General features: G+C 38.3%; 1 protein-coding gene across 11 annotated transcripts in view; it reads left to right on the top strand.

The window, feature by feature from the left end:
- Nucleotides 1-18,276, top strand: part of cacna1c (calcium channel, voltage-dependent, L type, alpha 1C subunit) — a 279,528-nt gene extending 261,252 nt beyond the window's left edge. For 9 of the 11 annotated variants that reach the window (XM_053241769.1, XM_034313006.2, XM_053241768.1 and 6 more), the window contains 4 exons: nucleotides 1,686-1,811; nucleotides 1,922-2,040; nucleotides 2,146-2,261; nucleotides 14,499-18,276. In XM_053241769.1, the coding sequence (XP_053097744.1) occupies nucleotides 1,686-1,811; nucleotides 1,922-2,040; nucleotides 2,146-2,261; nucleotides 14,499-14,834 (697 nt within the window). In that variant the 3' untranslated portion in view covers nucleotides 14,835-18,276. Of the gene's footprint in view, nucleotides 1-1,685; nucleotides 1,812-1,921; nucleotides 2,041-2,145; nucleotides 2,262-9,936; nucleotides 9,990-14,498 lie in introns of all 11 variants that reach the window. The other 2 variants (XM_053241773.1, XM_053241767.1) reach the window with 2 other exon arrangements.
- The last annotated feature ends 3,407 nt before the right edge of the window (nucleotides 18,277-21,683 follow it).

The raw sequence follows: 21,683 nt of genomic DNA, 5'->3' as shown, positions 1-21,683 counted from the left end.
TCCACAGTAAGACAGAGCAAACAAGATAGGAAGGTGCCTTCTTAGCACATCTTCACACATCAAGGTCATAATCATATTCTCAAAATAACATATGTATCACAGAGTTATAATAAGCAAGTCATCATGATCATATTGATTTGGCTAAAACTAAAATGAACATAATGAAATACAGGAAAAACAAGGAATGTCAAATAAACAAGGAAGAATTTCCACACTCTTAATTCACAGCACCTTGTGTTCTCTGTTAGTCAGCACACTCTCTAACATTATTCTTCATGCTCAGGTCAGCCACTCTTCTGCTCTCTGTTAATGACACTGCTTAAATGCCATACAGAAGCTGGACCTGGCCTTATGCGTAGAGGTTTGATTCAGCTAAACAGGGTGGCATTGTGTCTCTTTTACTGCGGTAAAAGTAGCTAATTATAAATTCAGACATTCAGGTATTTCTGGTCATTAGCGCTCACACTGCACGCCGAATTATTGTAAGACTACATGATTTGAATGTGATATTGCAAGGAGAAGCAACACTTTCTCTGAAGACACTCCCAGTATCTCTGTCGCAAAACATTAGGGACCGTCACTACAGTGAGGCAAAAAAAGAAAAATATAAAAGGTTTGACATTACCAACAGTCTGATTTCAGTAGGGTCTTGCTGCATTGGAGGTTATGAAATGCAGCCGCTCCAACCGACTACTGCACACACAAACAACCTGATTACCTGAATTATTCAGCTGGAAAAAATTAGAACATGTCAGAACAGTAGCTCCAAAACTAGCAGCATACAACAGCAAGCAGCATACAACACCTACTGCTTGGGTATATAATTATTAATTATTATAATTATTATTAATACTGAATATAGAAAATCGATAATGAGATACAATAAATGTGTAAGAGTGGCTGAGTAGTTGCTAATATTTCATAAATTATCTGCTAATCCCATGGTGTCATGATGTTATGCTAGCTGCTGTTTTGTGTTATAGCAGTTTTGATTTTTTTTTTTTCAGTTGAAGCAGTCGTAGATTCATGTCATGGTGTATGTACAGGCCCCCAACAATGGTTCAAGCCCAGGTGTCACTCTAAGTCTACCCCTGATCATACTTTATTGTACTCTATATACTATATTTATTGTACTGTATGGCACTCTGTGTTTTGTACATTTAGGCTACCAGACAAGCATCTCAAAATATAGTCAATTCCTCTAAAACATTTGGTAATGGAGATGGGTGGGATGGAGGAGAAGTGGCTGGGAGAGGGTGAGAGATTGGGTGGGACGAGGTTGGAGGGAAGATTGGTGGCGTGAGTTCTAATTGTAATTAGTTGAATAACTTCGTAAATGCAAATTTCCCAAACTTGTGTGCAATCTTAATTGAAAAAAAAATGTTGTAAATATTTTTTTCTTGGACTTTACTTAAAACCAAAAAAAGTGTGAAAATACATCAAAATTGTGAAAATACATCAAATGTTTTAATGCTTAATGAATTTAAACATTAGTTATTGTCTAACACAAAGGTGAAAAAATATTTTGCTGAATTGTTACTTAACACAGGAAGTAAGAAAATCACATGAAGCAAAGGCCTATCCACTATTTTAAGAATCGTTGCCTCCCAGTAGGGACTGCAGAGCGTGTATGAAAACAGCTTTACTTTATATGTTGTTTGTTTTCTGCCTGTGTGTATGTTCAGCTCAGACTCGGGTGAATGTCATTACCCAGTAATTTCCCCAGGAGAGGCAGCTAAAGATGAAATACATGACAAGATGGTTACAGAGAATGAATGCCAACATGAACAGGACATGCTCCCCACTAAAATGTAACACAACTTTCTCAATATTCTCGATTATTCTGATTTCTCTTTTCCTGCATTTTAAAACCTATATTCTCCTGAAATGCTTCTTGTATGTGTACGTATGTACGTGGCAGGTTGGTGCTGCAGAATGACGAGTGTAAGCAGTTAGCTGTGGTGGAAGAGACAGACGGGGGTGGGGACAGAAGACCATGGCAGTTTCCCCAACAAACTGTTCTCTGTCCAACTGCACTAAGTAATACTGTGTGCATATGAACAAATAAAAAGATGTCACAGTCATCAGGGTTGTTGTAATAAAGTTGTAATAATTGAAACTTTTCCCTGCCTCCCTATCTCACAGGTCGACGATCTTCCTTTCATCTAGAGTGTCTGGGCAGACAGAGCAGAACTGAAACTTCACATAAGACAGCTTTGCCTCAGCACTTTGTCCAGCATCAGGTGAAACACATACCAAAAGTACATAGTCACTCTCTTAGAAAACATTTTTATGTTCGCAGGTTACTATACAGTCTCCTCTGAAAGCATCGGAATGGGAAGGCCAATTCTTTTGTTTTTGCTAGACACTGAAGACATTTGTGTTTGAGAGAAGATAGATAAAAGATAAAAATTAGATGATGGATCAATAGTTCAGCTTCAGTTTCCTGGTATTTACTATCTAGATTTGTTAAACAACTTAGAACAGGGCACTTTTGATGGCAGACCACAGAATTTTTAAGTGAGCAAATGTATTGCAACAGATAGTTTTAAAGGAAATAACACTGAATTTTTGGTTGCATATCCCTTGCTTGCAATAACTGCGTCAAGTTCCTCCCAATTAGACTGGAAACATTTCTCTGTAAATTGGCAGACAGAATGTTTCTGTAGGTTTCTGAATTCATTCTGCTGCTACCATCATGAGCTCCATCATCAATAAAGATTAGTGAGTCTGTTCCAGAAGCAGCCATGCAAGCCCAAGCCATGACACTACCTCCACCATGCTCCACCCATGAGCTCATATGTTTTGTATCATGAGCAGATCCTTTCTTTCTCCACACTTTGGCTTTTCCATCACTTTAGTAGAGGTTAATCTTGGTTCCAGAGCTTTTGTGGCTCATCTCTGAATTTCTTCAGGAATTCCAGTCTGGCCATCTGATTTTTACTGCTGATGAGTGGTTTGCATTTGAAAGTCTTTGAACGGTGGATTGTGATACCTTCACCCCTGCCGTGGCTTATTTTTGTCCCATAAACAGATCTCTGGTCTTCATGTTGTTTTATCCTTTTTAACAACAAACTCAATCTTCACCGGCAAAACCCAGGGCTCAAACCAAATGAAATTCAAATCTATTGTTTCATATTCATATTTTGATCTCAAATGTCTTCAGCATATAGCAAAAATTCGAATTGGCTTTGCCGTTCCAATGCCTTGGGAGGAAACTGTATATGACTTTTAGATGTACTGTGCAACAAAAACTATTCTGTGGCTGTGGTCCATACTGCAGTGAATCTGACTATACCCCACCCCCCCAAAAGCCACCCCTTTCACAGTAAGAGCTCTGAACGGTCCCTCTGTTGGGGTCAAACAGGCAATTGGAACTCCTTTCTACATAATTTTTAAAAGTTGAAGCTGATGTTTTATTGTCATACATCACTGACAATTAATGTAGCAATGAACAAACTTACTGAGCAGCAAAAACATACACACATTGCCACCATCTTCAGGTTTAGCTTGATTTCATAAATTTACAGGTACAAACAAACTGATGGGCCTAGGTAGGGATAGGCAATATGAGCTCATGATATTTTCCACTATCCAGACAATAATATTATCATGATATACCAAGAAATTGGACTTTTAATTAATTAATCATTATAATTCACTCAGTCTCTATATCATCTACAGTCCATAAATATATGGACATTGGCAAATTTATTATTATTTCGGTATTTACTTCCAAATCGGGTGAACAGTGTAGGAATTACATCACTTTTTATATGCCCTTCCTTTTTAAGAGACTAAAAGTTTTAACAGTCTTAGAGTTGATTTCCAGTGTGGTGTTTGCATTGGGAATCTGTTGATGTTAACTCTCAATATGAAGCCCAAAGAAAGAATGCACTGTTGAGCTCAGGAACACCAAAAGGCCCAGATCTGTGTCAAAGTCAACAATCAAGAGAAGACTTCACCAGAGTAAATACAAAGGGTTTGCCACAAGATAAATTATTGGTAAGCCTCAAAAACAGGAAGACCAGATTAGAGTTTGAGAAAAAAAAAAAGTAAAAAAGCCTGTACAGTTCTGAAACAACATCCTATGGACAGATGAGACAAAGATGAACTTGTAGGAGAATGATGGGAAGAGAAGAATATGGAGAAGGGAAGGAAGTGCTCATGATCTGAAGCGTACCACCACGTCTCATGGCGTGGGTGTGTACGGCTGCCAGTGGAACTGGTTCTCTAGTATTTATTGATGATGTGACTGCTGACAAAAGCTGCAGGATGAATTCTGAAGTGTACAGGACGATATTATCTGCTCACATTCAGACAAATATTTCAACACTCATTGGATGGTGTTTCAAAATGCAGATGGACAATGACCCAAAACATACCACGAAAGCAACCCAAGACTTTTTTTAAGGCAAGAAAGTGGAATATTCTGCAATGGCCAAGTCAACGTTCTGACCTGAATTATTATAATTATTTTATGATTATGTTCTATTGTCTAGTTACTTTTGGTCCCTCAATAGGGAGGAGCATGTGTAAAAAGTGCTGTAATTCCTACACCTTTCACCCAATTTGGATGTAAATACCTTTTTAAGTAAAATTGAAAGTCTGCACTTTGAGCTTATATTCATTATTTACTTTCAACTCCAATATACTGTAGACAGCAAAGTAACAGTAACATTGCCAATGTCCAAATATTTATGGACCTGACTGCATCTCCATTTTCTGTATATAATAGGTTCACCTAACCAAGTGTTTATTGCAGTTCTGTGTAGGTAAATTTGACTTATAGTGTATTTTAAAGTAATAATTAAAATTAAAATAAATTTCACTAGCCTTCATTCAGCTTGGAGCTCCTCTTAAACTTATTTAAAGCATCCAACCTGCTGTCATGTTAATCAAAGTGGCATTTGAGCAGCTGGTTAAACTAAATACATTAAATATTCATGCTATAACCCAGCCACGGGGAGTGTACTCAGACCAACGATCCGCTGCAGCGACCCCTAACGCGAGCAGCTGAAAGAACAACAACAACAAGATTCATGCTATATTTTGCAGTGTATCCTTATAATCTAAACAGCACATGGGAGATATTTCAGCGACCGTAGGCTGGTTCATACATGACGCACGACTTTCCGTGCACATGCAGAAGCAGCGGCAAGGCAAGCAGCATTTTTCACACATCCGCCTGCGTACTTTATATACATCTAGAAGATTGAAACGGACATCCACAAGATGTCAGAGATCCTTAGAGCCAAATCACTCCTGTCCATCAGGTTTCCACGTGCAAAACGTTTAGTGACTTCATACACATGAGCTCTGTTAAAACTTTCTGCCATCATTGTGATTATTGTCATGAGCTGGGTCTCAAGTATTTACTAGAAAATCCAGAAGACTGGTATGCAAAACAGATATTTTGGTAAGTGTAAATAATAAATATTAAATATGTGAGAGGTTTGTAAAATGTAAACACTAACCGTAATATTAAACAGTTAATACTCAATAAGAACATAAGTATGTAAAGTATATTTTCCCGGATAAATTTCAAAAGTAATTGCAGTTGCATTTTCTATTTGTGGACGCATAAATTGTGACGTAATTGAATGAAAATGCAAATCACTTTTTACCGTTTGCATTTTCATTTACATGATCGTACAATGTCTGCCAAATTTCAAATGGAAAAGCAAAGTCCATTTGCAACTGCATTTCCCATGTCTTAAGAGTTATGACACACAGAAATAGCAATAAAAATTACCATTTGGTATGGTCTGCCAAAATAAAAACGGAATCGCAATTACCTTTGCATCTGCATTTCCGATGCCTTGCACAGAAACCTGTCAGTCAGTGTTGGGGGCGGGAGTAACGCTAGGGGGCGTGTCACAGTCAACCGCGTTTTTGAGCGCCTTGCAGTCAACAGCCACGAAGGAAGGCGTGCAGAACAGACGACTGTGCTGATGTAGAGGTTTGATTTGGAATAATAAAGATATTAAATATAAAATTAAAACTTTTTTAAATATTGAAAAAAAAACAGAATTTTTAGAAATTTGAAATTTGTCAGGAAAATACTTCCATACTAGTTTGTTTAGTCAGTTATGGACAAAGTGTCACATGGTGCTGTGCCACCCCCACATTTACGCTGGTATTTCACCAGGTGGACAATAATCCAACCTCAACAGCACTCCTATGGGCCGCCAAATGTAAAAAGGTGAATGCTCTTTTCTCTCTCTCTTTTAAACATTTAAGGCCATTCTGATGCTTTCATATAGTGACTCATGTCAAATAATAGCTTCAGTGTAAATATTAAATGTAATGTAAATGTTAAATATAAATGTAAATAATAAATATAAATAAAAATCTTAAATGTAAATGTAGAACTTAAATGTTTCATTCATATGCTAATTGACTCCACCTTCCAGAGTGTACATCATGTACATATTTTAAATTTAACATTTATATTTAACATTTACATTTAATATTTACACTGAAACTTAAAACTATTATTTGATATGAGTCACTATAAAAATGCATCAGAATGGTCACAAATGTTCAAAAAAAAAAAATCAAAGCAAAAAGACTATTCAACTTTTTTACATTTGGATCCCCATACACTCGGGCGTTAATTAAAATCTAAAATTTGTGTATGAGTGAACATTTCTATTAAAAATCTCTATTATTATAATTAGAATTTATAATAAACTTTTATAAAAAACTGAACTTCTACAGTGGTAATGCATAATACAGTGTGTAATTTATAATAATCTGGATGTCATTACTGGTATTTAAGCATTATATTTATTACACCAGTGTAGGAAACCACAGAAATGCAAGCACCAAGCCCATGATGCTGTCGTGTAAAATTGGCTTCATGCTCATGAAAATATTAATCGAAATCCAATACAACAAACCCAACTGTTGGTAACACTGTTGGATTTCACCTTGGTAAGATCGCTGTGTTCACTCGCCCTGAAAATGAGCGAGTGTGAAAACGGTCCATTAGCTTAGCGCTGTTGGCTAATTTTAACACTGACATGGGTAATATAATGTATTTTCAGCAATGATAATCTGCCTGCACCATAATCACAAACAGTCAATACTACATTTTTAAACTGCATGTAAGTTTTTAAATTTTCTACTAATTATCTAAGATTTAAGTTTAATTCTTCTCGGGCCGGGGCTGTTTCTGATTCACCGGTTTTGGGTTTATCACACTATCCACAGCATGGGAACATCTATATCGTGGTACTGTGATAAAAGTAGTCACTCTAATGACATCATACCACCAAAGTGCTTACTTGCTGCAGCTTTCAGCTATTTAATTTATGTCAAATTTAATATTACCCAATATAATGTTTTGTTCTTTGAGCTAAAACAACTTTTATATTATAAACACTGCAATAAAAAGGTGCAAAAAATCTTTGGAGCAAAGTGCTGTTTGGTTGTTCCCTTCTAAAACTACTGTTTGAGGGGCTTAAAATGATTATCACATGGACTGACTCTACAAATGGCTGACTTGGATGCTCCCCATTTGAAATGTCCTGTGTAGACTTCATTACTTAATGAACCACTGCAGCAGTTCAGCTGTTTGGTGGTAGTGGCAGGTAGAGCATGATTTAACATGGGCGTGCATCAGAGTGGTAATAACTAACGAGGCACAACTGGACCTCGTTTCCCAACGTGGTACAGACAGAAGACAGAGCTGCAGAAATGCAGAGAGAGCTGGAAGGCCCCTAATTTGTTTAATTTAAAAAAAAAAAAACTCTGGGTTTGCTTTTAGTGGGATGTTTCCAAATTTGTTAACCTGGTGCCGATTAGACATCAGATGATGAATTGTTTCAGCACCTCCGTTCTTTGGCTTACTGGGTTAAAGCACAGGAGAAAATGAGCTTCTGAAAGGAAAAGGCCCAGTCTCCTTCATCCAGTGTTAGCTTATAGAACATACAGAAGTGAGACTGTCACTGAATTAAATATGAATATAAAGAAAGCAAAATAGTGGCTTCCCAGCTCCTGTCTCACGTGCAGCGGCAGCCATTCACACATAGACATGGACACAGCTCACTGTCAGAGAGAAAGGGGGAGAGAGAACACACACAAATACCTGTCTGTATTTAACAAGGTTCAGGTGTCCCACATCAGCCATTACAGAATCCAATGCAGACTAGGGCTGCAACTAACAATTATTTTCATAATCGATTAAACTGTCAATACCCCTGCCTGATTAATCCTGATTTATAAACACTACTACAGAACTCTTAACTACGCTTAATTATGTAAGAGATCACTAACTGCAATACAGCATTGCTGACATTTATCAAGTTTGTCAGAGCATGATTTTAATCATTATCAAGTGATTATGCAACCAAATGAGACAAACAAAGGTGACTGTATTCTGTCTTTTTTTTTTTTTTTTTTTTTACTGTTTTTTTTTCCATCTATATGTCTGGCCCGTATTTCAAGCCCTGATTTTTTCAATTCTGACCAGATTCAAAATAAAGGTAAAATAATTATCTGATGCCAGTCTTGCTAACACTTTAAAATTGAATTTAAAATTCTAATGTTAAATTAATTTAGCTTGCCATGTGTGCTGGAGGCGTATCATTTTCGACTCTTAGTTTACAATGCCTAGAATAAGTGAATTGACTCTTTTTGGGATTGACTTCAAAATCAGGATGGCAACTTGACACTCAAGATTATTAAAAAGATATATATTGTGTATGCTATGAAAAATGCAGTGTTTATCAAACTGGACCAATAAAAACAATTGACCTACTTACTAGGTAATTGATTCAAATAGCTTCAACTATCCACTGTATAATTCACACTCTTCTTGACATGAGAAGATGGTAGTCTTGTGGACTTGCCATTCATTTGAGACTATGTGTAGTCACTTTCAACCCACCGAGTTGTCATAAAAACTACTGACATTTTGGTGAAAGTAGCCTGAGATAATGTTTTCTGATAGGGCAGGAAGGATACAGAGATATGACCATAAATGTGCTGAAAAATACATACTGCAGCTAAAATAGCTAGAGAAATGGATAATGTAGGACAACTCCATACACAACAGTTAATTAGCATGGTTCAACCAGGGACACTGCACTTCGACTGTTTCTCACATTCCTGCAAATGAATGATTGCAAATCACATCATCACTCACAACACACAACAGCTTTCCTTACTTTAGAGGAGGTCGTACTATTTTGTACCATTTCCAGTCAAAGTTCTATCAAATGCCACAGCGTGCTTCACAGCACAGTCCTAATAATCAATAATCACATTTGTTGGCAACTATTTGTGTTATCGAATTAATACACACCCTCACTAATTAAACTCACTAATTTAACAATATCAAAAATAGTCTTGTTAGCAAAGGGTTAGTGTACTACATTTTAGCATTTTTCAAATCATTTCAACTTCTTACACGTGCAAGAGTAGAATAGTAAAGGGGATAAATGTGACATAGCTGGGAGCTTTATAGGCTTCCCACATTATACACTAACGCAGCCTAAGAAGTTGAAAAGATTTGAAAGATGCTAAAATGTAGTACATTAATCTTTTGCTAAAAAGACTATTTGTTATTGTTTGTTGTTACTGTTTTACTTTTCTTACCACATTTGTTAGAATATCTATTGGCTTTTTGTTTTATGTCAGTGTGTAACAGTGGCTTGGCACTGTTGATACAGAGCTACAAGAACTAATTTCATGACTTCATAATTTGTTTTTCTTTAACAAATTTTGGAATTTTCTGGGCAGACTAGCGACCTGCTTACTCTGCTAGTCTTCAGTGAAATTGGACAATGACCTGATCACTGCCTAAATTGTTTGCTTCATCATTTCCAATAGGAACTTATGGAGCCTTGCCCTACTTGCACCATAATGACAATAGTAATGCTTCAAGCTCGTATTCATTCACTTTTTTCTGACACTGTGTTGTTGCAGTGGGGTGCGATGCAGACAGCAGACATGGTTGCTCAGCCACCTACAAATAAAAAGTAAGCACCTTTGCTGCATTTTTGCAACAAGAAACAGGCTCAGCTGATCAGTTCCCTAAAAAGACAACAGTGAACGGGTTTGTTGTGTTTTCTGTGTTAGAGTGTGAAATAAAGGAATTGGCAGCAAACATGAACCAAATCCAAAAGCTCTTTGCAATAATGCAACATCAGCAGACTGACCTACCAGTTCTTCCATTTGTGTTGGCTCCATCACCAAAAGTGTTCCCACACAGTGTGTAATCTGCTTTAGAGCCCTGCTGTGCTAGACTCCCTGATCAATTGACCAACACTGATTCTGCACGTGGAATTGCTGGGACTAAAAGTCAATAATGAAAAGGGTTACCTGACTCCTTCTCAATTGTTCAATTGCACATGTGTTGTGTGATGACTTGATGGTATTAAAACTATTGTGTTGCTTGGCGGGGTGCACTGTCAGGATCTGTTACTAACCTGATGATCATGACAACTTTGATATGCAGTCTCCACTAGTTCCAGAAAGAACCTGAGCTGGCAGCCTGTAACGTAAGAAAACAGAATGGAAGGTTACATATATAACTCAGTTTTATGGCTAAGTGGAGGACTGCCAGGACACCTCAGGTCGCTCAGGTTGATAATGGCCAGAGCACAAATGTGGTGTAATGAGGAGATTTTATTAGCAATGCATGTGAGGTCATGGTCACGAGGTGACATCTTCGTTATTTTTATTCAACAAAGAAACAAGCACATAGTAAGACTCAAGTAATTCCAGAAGGTAACTGCCCTGACAGTCCTACAGTTTGTCTTTGGATGTTGTTAACTGTGGATAATGCCTGAGACAAGGCTCTTCTTTCCCAGATGCCCAATTTGTCCGGACGGCCAGCTCTCGAAAGGTTCAAGGTTGTGCCAAGCTTCTTCCATTTCAAATTTATTGAGGCCACTGTGGTCCTGGGAATACTCAAAGCCATAGAAATAGTTTTATATCCCTGCTCTGATCTATGCCTTGCCACAGTTTGATTGTGGAGCCACAGACAGTTCCTTGGACTTCATGGCTTGGTTTTTTTGTCCTGATATTGCAGTGTAAATTGGATAAGGATGCACCTGACCAGAATTTGGAGTGCCACAGCAAAGGGTCTGAACAACTTTTGTGAATCAGAGATTTCACTTTTTGATTCTTAATAAATTTTCAAAAATCTCTAAAAACATGTTTTTACTTCATCATTGATAAAGTGTATATTAATGGGAAAAAATATCAGTTTCATCCATTCAAAATCAAATCCAGACAATAAATTGTGCAATGGGTCCGAAATCTGAATCCAGTATATATACGTATATATATATATATAAACAGTTTCAGACTAAGTGTGGCATGGACACTCAGTTTTTACCAGGTTTCAGCAAAATTCCCACCCCAACTATGACTAAAAAAACCTTACAAAAAGAATTGCCACTATGCCAAAATGTTCAGGTAGGAAAGAAGCAGTAGACATAAAGAGTAGACACACACAAAAAAAAAAGTAGAGACACAATTTGCTTCTTTTTATGGGCAACAATTTAACAGTGGTGTGTATTTCTGATTTGCAATATATACAATATGCAGCCTTTTCATACAGAATCTGGCATGCCTGCTCATGGGACATTCAGTATCAAGCTGCTAATAGCAGATCCAGTAGCTCCATCTGAAAACTGCCTTACTGAGCTCCAAAATAAAACCAGATTTCTACCATTTTTCTGTACAAACATGGTATATGCTTCTATTTATTGAGCTGACACTTCATATTGCACACACAGGCTACGTGCTGTGCACAAGACAGCACATCTTTGCAGGACTCTCCAAAAGTAATAATTTAATTCATTTTAAAAATATTTACTTGTACATTAATTGTGCACGTTTGTCACTTTTGTGAGTGATTTAAAAAATTAGAAATGATTTAAATGATTGTTCACCATTGTTACTAAAAGAAAAATCTTTCTGGAAAATACAGGCGTTACTTACCTCCTATGCATCTTGTTACAGAGTGTAGTGTTCACAATCATTCTCATACTACTGTATGATCGCTTGCACTACACTCATATTACACAATCTCTCCCTGCTGTCTAGCATGTTGACTCTGTTTGTTTACTGTATGCACTTTATGCCACTGTAGCACAAAGAATTTCATTGTTTCTTGCGTACTCTGTATTCTGGAAATATTTGACAAGTTGAACTTGAACTTTCTGATTCTTAAAGATTGTCCAGCGAACCTTTCTGATTGTTGCTTTGAAATATAGATAGCTTGCTTACGTAGTCACATTAAATATAAAAGGGCATAAGGAGTCGAATAAAATTATGTGCTGCTAATTGCAGCACATTTGTTCTTATAAATTGTGAATGAAAATGACGTCTTTTACAAGCAGTGCTTCCAGTGCATTGTGATAGAGTTCACATTTTAAAAAAAAATAAATCTTTCCAATATAGACCACATCCACTTCCAATTTAAATATGAAAACAGATATTTTGAATATTTTGAGAACAGATAATGGCATTGCGTGCCACACTTAATATACAGTCCCCTCTGAAAGTATTGGAACGGTAAGGCCATTCTTTTGTTCTTGCTATACACTGAAGACATTTGGGTTTGAGATCAAAAGATGAATATGAGGTGATAGATCAGAATTTCAGCTTTCATTTCCTGATATTTACATCTAAACGTGTTAAACAACTTAGAACATAGCACCTTTGGTGGCAGACCAATAAAGATTTAATAAAGATTAGTGAGTCCAGAAGCAGCCATACAAGCCCAAGCCATGACACTACCTCCACCATGCTTCACCCATGAGCTCGTATGTTTTGGATCATGAGCAGATCCTTTCATTCTCCACACTTTGGCCTTGATTCCAGAACTTTTGTGACTCATCTCTGTATTTCTCCAATCCGGCCTTCTGATTACTGCTGATGAGAGGTCTGCGTCCTGTGGTAATGGCCTCTATATTTCTGCTCTCAAAGTCTTATTCGAAAGAAGATCACAGTGGATTGTGATACCTTCACTCCTGCCCTGTGGAGGTTGGTGGTGATGTCACTGACTGTTGTTTTTGGGTTTTACTTCACAGCTCTCACAGTGTTTGTCATCAGCTGCTGTTGTTTCCTTGACTGACCTGTTTTCCTGTCTGGTTGTTAATACATCAGTGGTTTCTTTCTTTTTCAGGACATTCCAAACTGTTGTATTGGCTATGCCTGATGCTTGAGCACTGGCTCTGATCAATTTTCCCTCTTTTCTCAGCTTCAAAATGGCTTACTTTTCTCCCGTAGACAGCTTTCTGGTCTTCATGTTGGTTTACCCTTTTTAACAAGAAGTGCAATCTTCACAGGTGAAACTCAGGGCTCAAGCCAAGAGAAGATATTCAGAGCTATTAATTGTTTAAACAATCAATCTAACAGGCCACACCTGGTCAACAAGAAACACCTGTCAGTCACATGTTCCAGTATTTTTGATCACTTGAAAAATGTCTGGGTTCAAACGAAATGTGTCATGTTCTAAGTTAACACAATTGGCCTTGCTGTTCCAATATTTTAGGAGGGGACTGCATTTGTACAGGAGCACCTGTATTCCTGCTCATTCATGCAATTATGTAATCACCAAAACTGTTGAAGATTGGAAAAAACATCACCTGTTCATTCTCCAATCTTCAGGTGTCCCGTTTGGGTGAGTCTGTTCACCCATTGTAGCTTCTGATTCCTGTTCTTGGCTGACAGGAGTGGAACTCAGTGCAGTCTTCTGCTGTTGTAGCCCATCTGCTTTAAGTTTCAACATGTGCATTCTGAGATGTTTTTCTGTTCACCATGGCTGTGTCAGTTTCAACAAGTCTGACCATTCTCCTCTGACCTCTCTCATCAACAAGACATTGCAGGACTGCAGAACTGCTACTCACTGGATGGTTTTTTTTCTGCGTAAACCCGACCAGCCATGTCACAAAGTCCCTGAGATCACATTTTTACCCCATTCTGATGTTTGATGACAACATTACCTGAAGCTCTTGACCTATATGTTCATGATTTTATGCATTACATTGCTGCCACATGATTGGCTAATTGGATGATTGCATGAAAGGGGTACAGGTGTTCCTATTTTAGTGGCCACTGAGTGTATTTTTTTTTTTTTTTTTTTTTTTTTACAAATTTATACAAACAGGTCCCACTTTTATAATTTTCTCAGGAATAAGAGTGTAAACTGCTGGATTTGGAATAGTCAGTACTATGTGTTTGTATGATACCATGTAATATTCTAAGCCACATTCCAAAAATTCTTTAATGTGTCCAGATCTTTAGATCTCCAAACTGCAATTCTTTTTTAAAGTAAGAACTGTATGAGGTACATGGAATTAGCCCAAAGTTGAATAAATTAAATAAACAGAATTACATTGTAAAAAAGTTGCATTTTAAATGGGTTTATCGCAGTCACATAATAGCCTGATACTCTTACTGCAGGAATCAAACGTATTTATCACCAGTTAAAGGTAACACCAGCAAATGAAGTTCTGTCTGTCTCTTCCCAGGTGTTGATATCAGAACAGTTGGACCACTACTCACAGGACCCCTCATTCGTCAAGGTGGCCAAGCAGGAGCTGGCTGCTACACATGACATGACCATGGAGGCGATGGAAACTGTATCAGAAAGCGTACTCAATGCCAATGGGCCTCACAGCCCAAACAGCAACCTCCTGCCCAATATGCACTGCAGCAATGGAGTGAGAACCAGCCAGGGACAAAATAGAGCCTGGGAAATAAAGGTTCTTGAGAAGGGAGTTGGAGGACTGCAGGTTGCTGAGCAAGATCAACTGAACAGTAAGCTACTAGTTGATGAAGACATGGAGTGTGTGACAAGCTTGTAGGGAGAACTTCAGCACAGAAGACCTTTGTTTCACCGGACTGTCATCCTGTCAAGAGTTCCCCTGCTCTGTCTGAGAATACTAGAGCATCTCTTAAGCCAGAAATGTATCTTTAAACCCATAGTTATTATAGGAGTATAATGCAATTTGACTTAGCTTAAATGAAAGCTTTTCTTTCTTTCTTTCTTTCTTTCTTTTTTTTTCTTTCTTTCTTTCTTTCTGTGTGAATGGCTGTGAGCAAATTTGTCTAGTATGTGAATGTGTGAGTGAGAAGGAAAAATGTGTCTATAAAAAAGTGCCTCACAGTTCTTAGAACCTTGACTGAGTAATGATGCAAGACAAAAAGAAAAAAGACTTTAAAAACAGGAAAAGCAGAGCTCTGCTTGTCATACATCTTTTTCACTTTGTCATTAGGGAATGATCAGCAGCGAAAGGTCATTTGCAAAGTTAAGTTTAGGCTGGTGTGTCTCCAGCTTGTATACAAAATGGGGCCAGATGCAGCTTTTGCTCTGTTTCCCCCTTCTTGCTTGTGTTTTTTTCAGTGGACAATGCCATCAAACAAAGAGGCAGTACAGTGGCAGGCTCTAGCCAGGCCCCTCCACCAGGCTCACATACAGTTTAAATAGTAATTACACTTTGGATTCTTGTTAGTCCCTGCCCTCTCTGCAGGTTTGTGCTTTAGGGGCTCAGTCGCTAGTGTGTGGGGTATGGGGGAATTCGAGGTAGGATTTGTTAGCAGTGTGCAATCACATGGTTAAAACTTTATGCTAATAATGGAAACTGACCGAAGAGATAGCAACGTGTGACAGAGTCTTTTGCGATAGAGAGATCATTTGAAGTGGAAGACTTTTCACCAGAATCACCCTTATGTGATAATAATAATAATTAGCTGGATAAGCAAACAGTCGGCTCAGAGCCTCATCAGTTTGAGCCTCTGGCTAAGGGAGCATATGCAACTCCTGGAAATTTATATGGAGATTGAAGAGAGACTCAGTCAGTGAATGATACAAACCATGTGTTGTCCTTAGCTTAGGGGTTTATATAGTAAAGAAACAGCCCATTAATAACTGTTTATAGAGTTTATTACAATTTCTATAAAAGTTACAGTAATAAGTGACGTCAGTAGAGTAATAGTGTAGATAGCAACATCTTTTTGCTCATTAGCAGTCTAACACTGATATGTATAGTTATGGGACGATTAACAATTCATTGATGAATATCAAAATATTGTTGTCCCAATTTATTATATTATTATTCATAACACCACAAAGTCAACCTCACAACTTTCACACTGCTCTTACTCTCTATGTATACTTGTGGCTGTTATATTAACTGTTTGCCGAGGGAAGATGGAAAATTTGCAGGGAAATCCTCCAAGTTAGCCAGAGCCTTCACAAGTAATAGTTTTCATCTCGCAGCAGGATTACATGGACAGAATTGGATGGAAACTCTTCCCTTCCTATATTCATAAAATCATCATTGTGTACAGTACAATTATAGTAAATCATTTATAATCATCATCCAAACTCCTTGACTGCTCTAGTAGCTTAGTGTGGTGAAGCAAGTCATCACCACAGGGCAGTAACACTGCGTGACTAATGTACATAATGTGACATGTCTCTATACTTGGGTGCCATGACACATTCGTGCATATAGCAGAGAGTCGAACTACTACACTTTCTCCCCATTTTTTAACAGTTTAGATGAATGTATTTTCAACAAGATTGGGGTTATTTTCTTATAAAGAAAATAAGAATGGGGTTATATTCTTATAAAGCAATTAATTTCAGTTTTTAACTAAAAATAAATTGTGGTGTAATTACTCTTTAAAGTGTTTTTGTGTGAGCTCAAGGAGGAGGCGCATGAAGCAGAGAGATTTTAAAGTACAGAAAAAAATTGTACAGCCATTGCAAGTCTCCTGTTTTCTCCAGGCTGTCCTCCTCTGTTTAACTAATTGTCAGGAGGCAGTTTGTATCCAAATCCACCATTTATCTCAATTTATCTTACAGTTTATACTTTTCATTTTCCATGGGCATTGCATTTTATTATTCTTTGTGGGCCCCTTGTCATTTTGATTTGTGGACCATGTTCTTTCAAGCTTACTCTCTAGTATGTGAGATAGTAGAAGGAATTTGTGGTTAATCCTCTGTTTTCTCCTTACAGCTCTTCTCTATATCTCTGTCGATTATGCAGTGGAATGGATTTCACATAACTTTAGAAGGTTCAGGTCTGAAATACATTTTGTCCATGCATGCTATATTCGATAATGGTATTTTAATAATGTTATATTTTCTTGAACTTGTGTTGTATTTTTGTAATGTAATTTATCCTGCTTTTAAGAGAACACAACCAGTGCCCACTCTGCTATCCCCTGTTTTTACTAAGGTGAATAAGATATGTAGTACCCTGCCTAAGGCCAACACATTAAATGTATTTATTTATTTATTTTTCCTAGAGATGGTGTGTGCTCATTGGGGAAGCACTGTGTTGTTGTGTTTTGTTAATCATTATCATAGAAGATGTGTGCTAAGGAATGATAGCCCACCTAGACAATAGTATCAAAGGCAAATATGCGAAGATGCAAAGGCTTTTGTTTTTATTGCTGCTCCTTGCTGGTTGATAGATAGTCTGAAGATACTACTTAAGTACCCAGATGGCACAAACTGCCAAAATTGTTATTTGATATAGTGTGACTTTCAAAGTCAAACTGTTATTGCAGTTACTTTTAGACTATTTAAAAAGCCTCTCCCAAAGCCAGGGAGAAAACTGCTAAACTAATCATGACAATAATGGTGCACTTTGAGGAGAGACAGGAGAAACAAATGTATTTATTCAGGGACTCATGGGTAGCCTATCATTTAAGATACTCTTTCCAGCATAGTTTAAACAACAGGGCTAAGTATATCATTAAAGCCACTATTATTATTATTATTATTATTATTATTATTATTATTATTATTATTAAATCATTGTTGTTGGTGGTGGTGGTGTTACTATTGTTAATGTTGTCTAAAATAATTTCACTTGGTTTTTAGCAGTGTATTCAGTCACATTAACAAAGAAAGAATTGGTGATTTATTATGCAAATAAGGTGTTCAAATGTTCTAGGTAATATTGTTATAAGAAGATAATATGATGCCAGAGTGACTTATATGCTTATTAACATTTTGATGATTATGAAATTATAACATACTTAGTACGGCCTTTGTTATTCCATACATATCACACTGGATAAAAAAAATTGTTTCATATAAGACCTCTGAAATTTAAACTCTGAATTAAACATTTAGTTTATTTCCAATATTCTGTGTTCTAAAGCTCCACTTTGGCAACACTGTATGTCTGTTTATAGCATTTTTATAGTGTTTTTTTACAGCTGTTGTGGATGAATGTACTCCTCTCCACTGTAAGGAAATGTTTATGGTAAAATCCTGATAAACACGTAGCCAGTGTTCACCTACTTCCTTTGTCACTTTCGTGCCATTTTGTAACTTTCATGCCACTATGTGCATCCATATCTTTGAAGACAGAGGACAAGAACAATGCTCGCTGATGATCCTCACATGACTCACTTTCTAGCTCCCTATCCCTTTTTAGACTTACTCCAAGAGATGCAAACCACAGCTGGTGGTCAGCCCAGTGCACAGGATTTCTGGCAACTTCTTCCAGCACAAACTCTCTCTCTCTCCCATCACACATACAGCAAAAGGAAGAACTGCAATCTTCTAACCAATTTGACCACTGACAATGATGTGGAAATGGACCTGAATATGTTCAAACGTGTTACAGAAAGCAAAGAGTGGGACCAGGAATATTGTCATAGTTAAGGCCCAACAGACATATAGTATGTCTACAATCAATGGCAGCAATCACTAAGTGCAAAGCAGAGATCCATGAACAAATAGGTCTGACATCTGGAGTGGCTGCTCAACAGTCATTCCAATACAACCATGGCATTATACTCCACCATCAGATGAGTCAGCTACTACGCATTACTGTATCCATCCCGAAGAACAGACTGCCACCCAGGTGATTGAGAGGGTACTGAAGAACAATTTCTTGAGTGCCCTGCCGCATGAGGGCAGTGGGTAGCCAAGCTCTATGAGAGCAAGCAATAAGGGTTTGGGCCCCATGTGCATTTTCATTGTGAAGGGAAAACTGGTTCAGGCATTGGAGGATTCAAGTGGCATGTGAATATGATGTTACCCACAACATGTCCACATATTGAAGGCCCCAGTGGGGCCTGGCCCATCGCTGGTTGTGCTTGAGGCTTGAAGAGAGCATGGTGCAGTTTGGAGTGTTACACATGTCCTGTGAAGTGTCTAGCAGCTGCATTCTGAATAAGTTGGAAGGGTTGGATGGCATGTAGGGGCCAACCTGCCAGGTGCAATTGGCAGTAGTCCAGTCTTGAGATGATGAGGGACTGTATAAGCACCTATATAACCTGCATGACTGAGACAGGTTAAAAGTGTGAGGTGAGAAAGACAGTTGGTTTCAAGAACTACACAAACGTTGTGTGCAGTGTCTGTGTTCTTTAGGGTGATCATTAGACATAGGAATACAGTTCAGTCTTCCTAGGATTTAGTTTCAGCTGATGAGCTGCCATCCATGGTGAGATGTCTGCCAGACATGCTGAGATCCTTTCAGGAACATAAAGTGTCTGGGAAGAGGATGTTGAGTTGAGTGTTATCATTATAGCAGTGGAAGACCCATGTGAGAATATGACCTCATTGAGAAAGCAGGTATAGAGGGACAACTGAAAAGGACCCAGGAAACCAGTGGAGAGTCTGAATGGAGCATATGTGTATCTCCTCCATGTCACCTGATATGACCACCTCTCCAAGTGAGAAGCACACCACCACCATGCTGAGCCACTAATTCCAAGACTCCTGAGGATAGACAGGAGAGTCTTGTGGTTGATGGTATCAAAGGCTATCAAAAGGTCAAGGAGTATGAGGACCGATCACAGTTTGGCTTATCTAGTGGCATGAAGCTTCTTAGTAACCTCCACAAGGACACCTTCTGTGGAGTGTGCTCCTTTAAAGCCAAACTGGTTAAGATATCAGAGGTCGTTCTGGGTAAGATAGAGAAAGAACTAACTGTGTACAGCACATTCATCAATTTTAGAAAGAAAGGACAGAAGTGATTTTTTTCCAGTATGGGTATAACCCTTGCTGTCTTGAGCACATTTGGTAAAATTTACAGTTTGGTAAATGAACAGATGCTATAGTCTTATTTACATTGGAAGTGAGGAAAGAGTGACCCTATGAGATATTCTGGAGCACTGTAAAATGGATGGGTTCCAGCGGGCATGTGGTAGGGTTGCAGGACAAGATAATCTGCAGGATCTCTTCTATGGAAAGAGGAGAAAATGTGTTAAGGGAAGTGGAGGGGAAGAGGGATTGCGCAGTGTAGGAACAGGGGTAGGAGGAAAGGATTGGAAGATTTAGCTAATCTTCACAGAAAAGAAGGTGGCAAAGTCATCATCAGTAAAGGAGGAGAATGAAAGAGGAGGCAGAGGGTTGAGAAAAAAAAATTGATGCTGTTTGCGTGGATGTGATGCAGATGCTTCCACGATGGATGGAAGGATGAAGGATGTCTTAGCAGCAGTCACGTCAGTCAGCAGCATGTTGCCATACATGACAATAATATGAAGGTCAGTGGGAGAGGTAACAGTGAAAGCATGGATTTCAAAGGATTATGAGATATTGTGATGAGACTCCGCAAGAAGTGTGACTGTAAAGTATGAGAGAAAGCTTTGGCAGCTGACAGAGCAGCCAGGGTAGCTGACTCCTCTGAAGCGAAGAAGGTCTCAATCAATGGTAGAAAATGGAATGGCAAGAGTGAATGGAAGATAAAGCAGAGCTGAAATCAGCTTTCTGGATGGCAGACGGCAGTTCAGGAGCCCATCTACCACCACAATTTGGGACTCTCATACGGCCTCTGTTTCCTGGAGGATAACTCTGGGTCTGTGAGTTGTGAGGACACAGATTGGTGATATGTTAGAAGAAAAAGCAACAATAAGTGAGTTAAATAAATGGAGATAATTCGTAGTCGAATGAAGAAGAGTGGAGATGATACTTAGCCAGGCAGAAGTCCAGTCTGGAGTAAAGCCAAGGTAGCTTGAATAGGGTTGGGATAGAAAGGGTAACTATCACTAGCCAACTATGTGATCCACCTCTAATGCTTTGTGTCTCTAGTGAAACCTTCAATATATGTTAGGAAGCCCTTCACACAATTCACTCCTTAAAGGAAACCACTCAATTTCACAGCTGAAACAAATTACCATGAGACAATAAAAAACAATACTAAAAATGAACAATAATAAAATCAACAGACACATGCAAATAGTGCAACAAGAATGAGAAGCCTACTTTACCAGCAGATAATAAATCCATTGGCATGTGTGTTGAGAACAAAATCTCATAGATTTGGACATGACTAGGACCTTATGTGCTTTTTGCTGTCTATAATGTCCCCCCAGCCTCCACTGGGATTTTCAATGTTTCAGGTTTTTTTGGCAGGAGATCTCACAGAATCCTGGAGGTGGCTTATAAAGCATGGGAGCAGCAGCCTTCCCCATTTTAGCTGGTCTGCAGGGTGAGCCCCATCGTGAAAGACATCACATGTCTACAACTATCAGCCTTGAAAATTCCAGCCAGGCAACTATGTTATGGTTCTCACACCAAATGCCAGATTCATGTTCTTGGCCCTTATATCTTCGTGAAAAGGGAGGCAGCACAGAGATGAGCAGATTAGTCATGTTTATCTTATAAAAAATTGGCTGAATCTGTGCTTGCCCTCTCTGCCCTCATCTACTCCGCGGATCCAACCAAACCCTACAACGGAGGG

This window comes from Pangasianodon hypophthalmus, chromosome 18 (genome assembly GCF_027358585.1).
Source record: "Pangasianodon hypophthalmus isolate fPanHyp1 chromosome 18, fPanHyp1.pri, whole genome shotgun sequence".
Classification (NCBI taxonomy): Eukaryota; Metazoa; Chordata; class Actinopteri; order Siluriformes; family Pangasiidae; genus Pangasianodon; species Pangasianodon hypophthalmus.
Note: the sequence above shows the minus strand (reverse complement) of the source record. Positions and strands in the feature narration are given on the sequence as shown.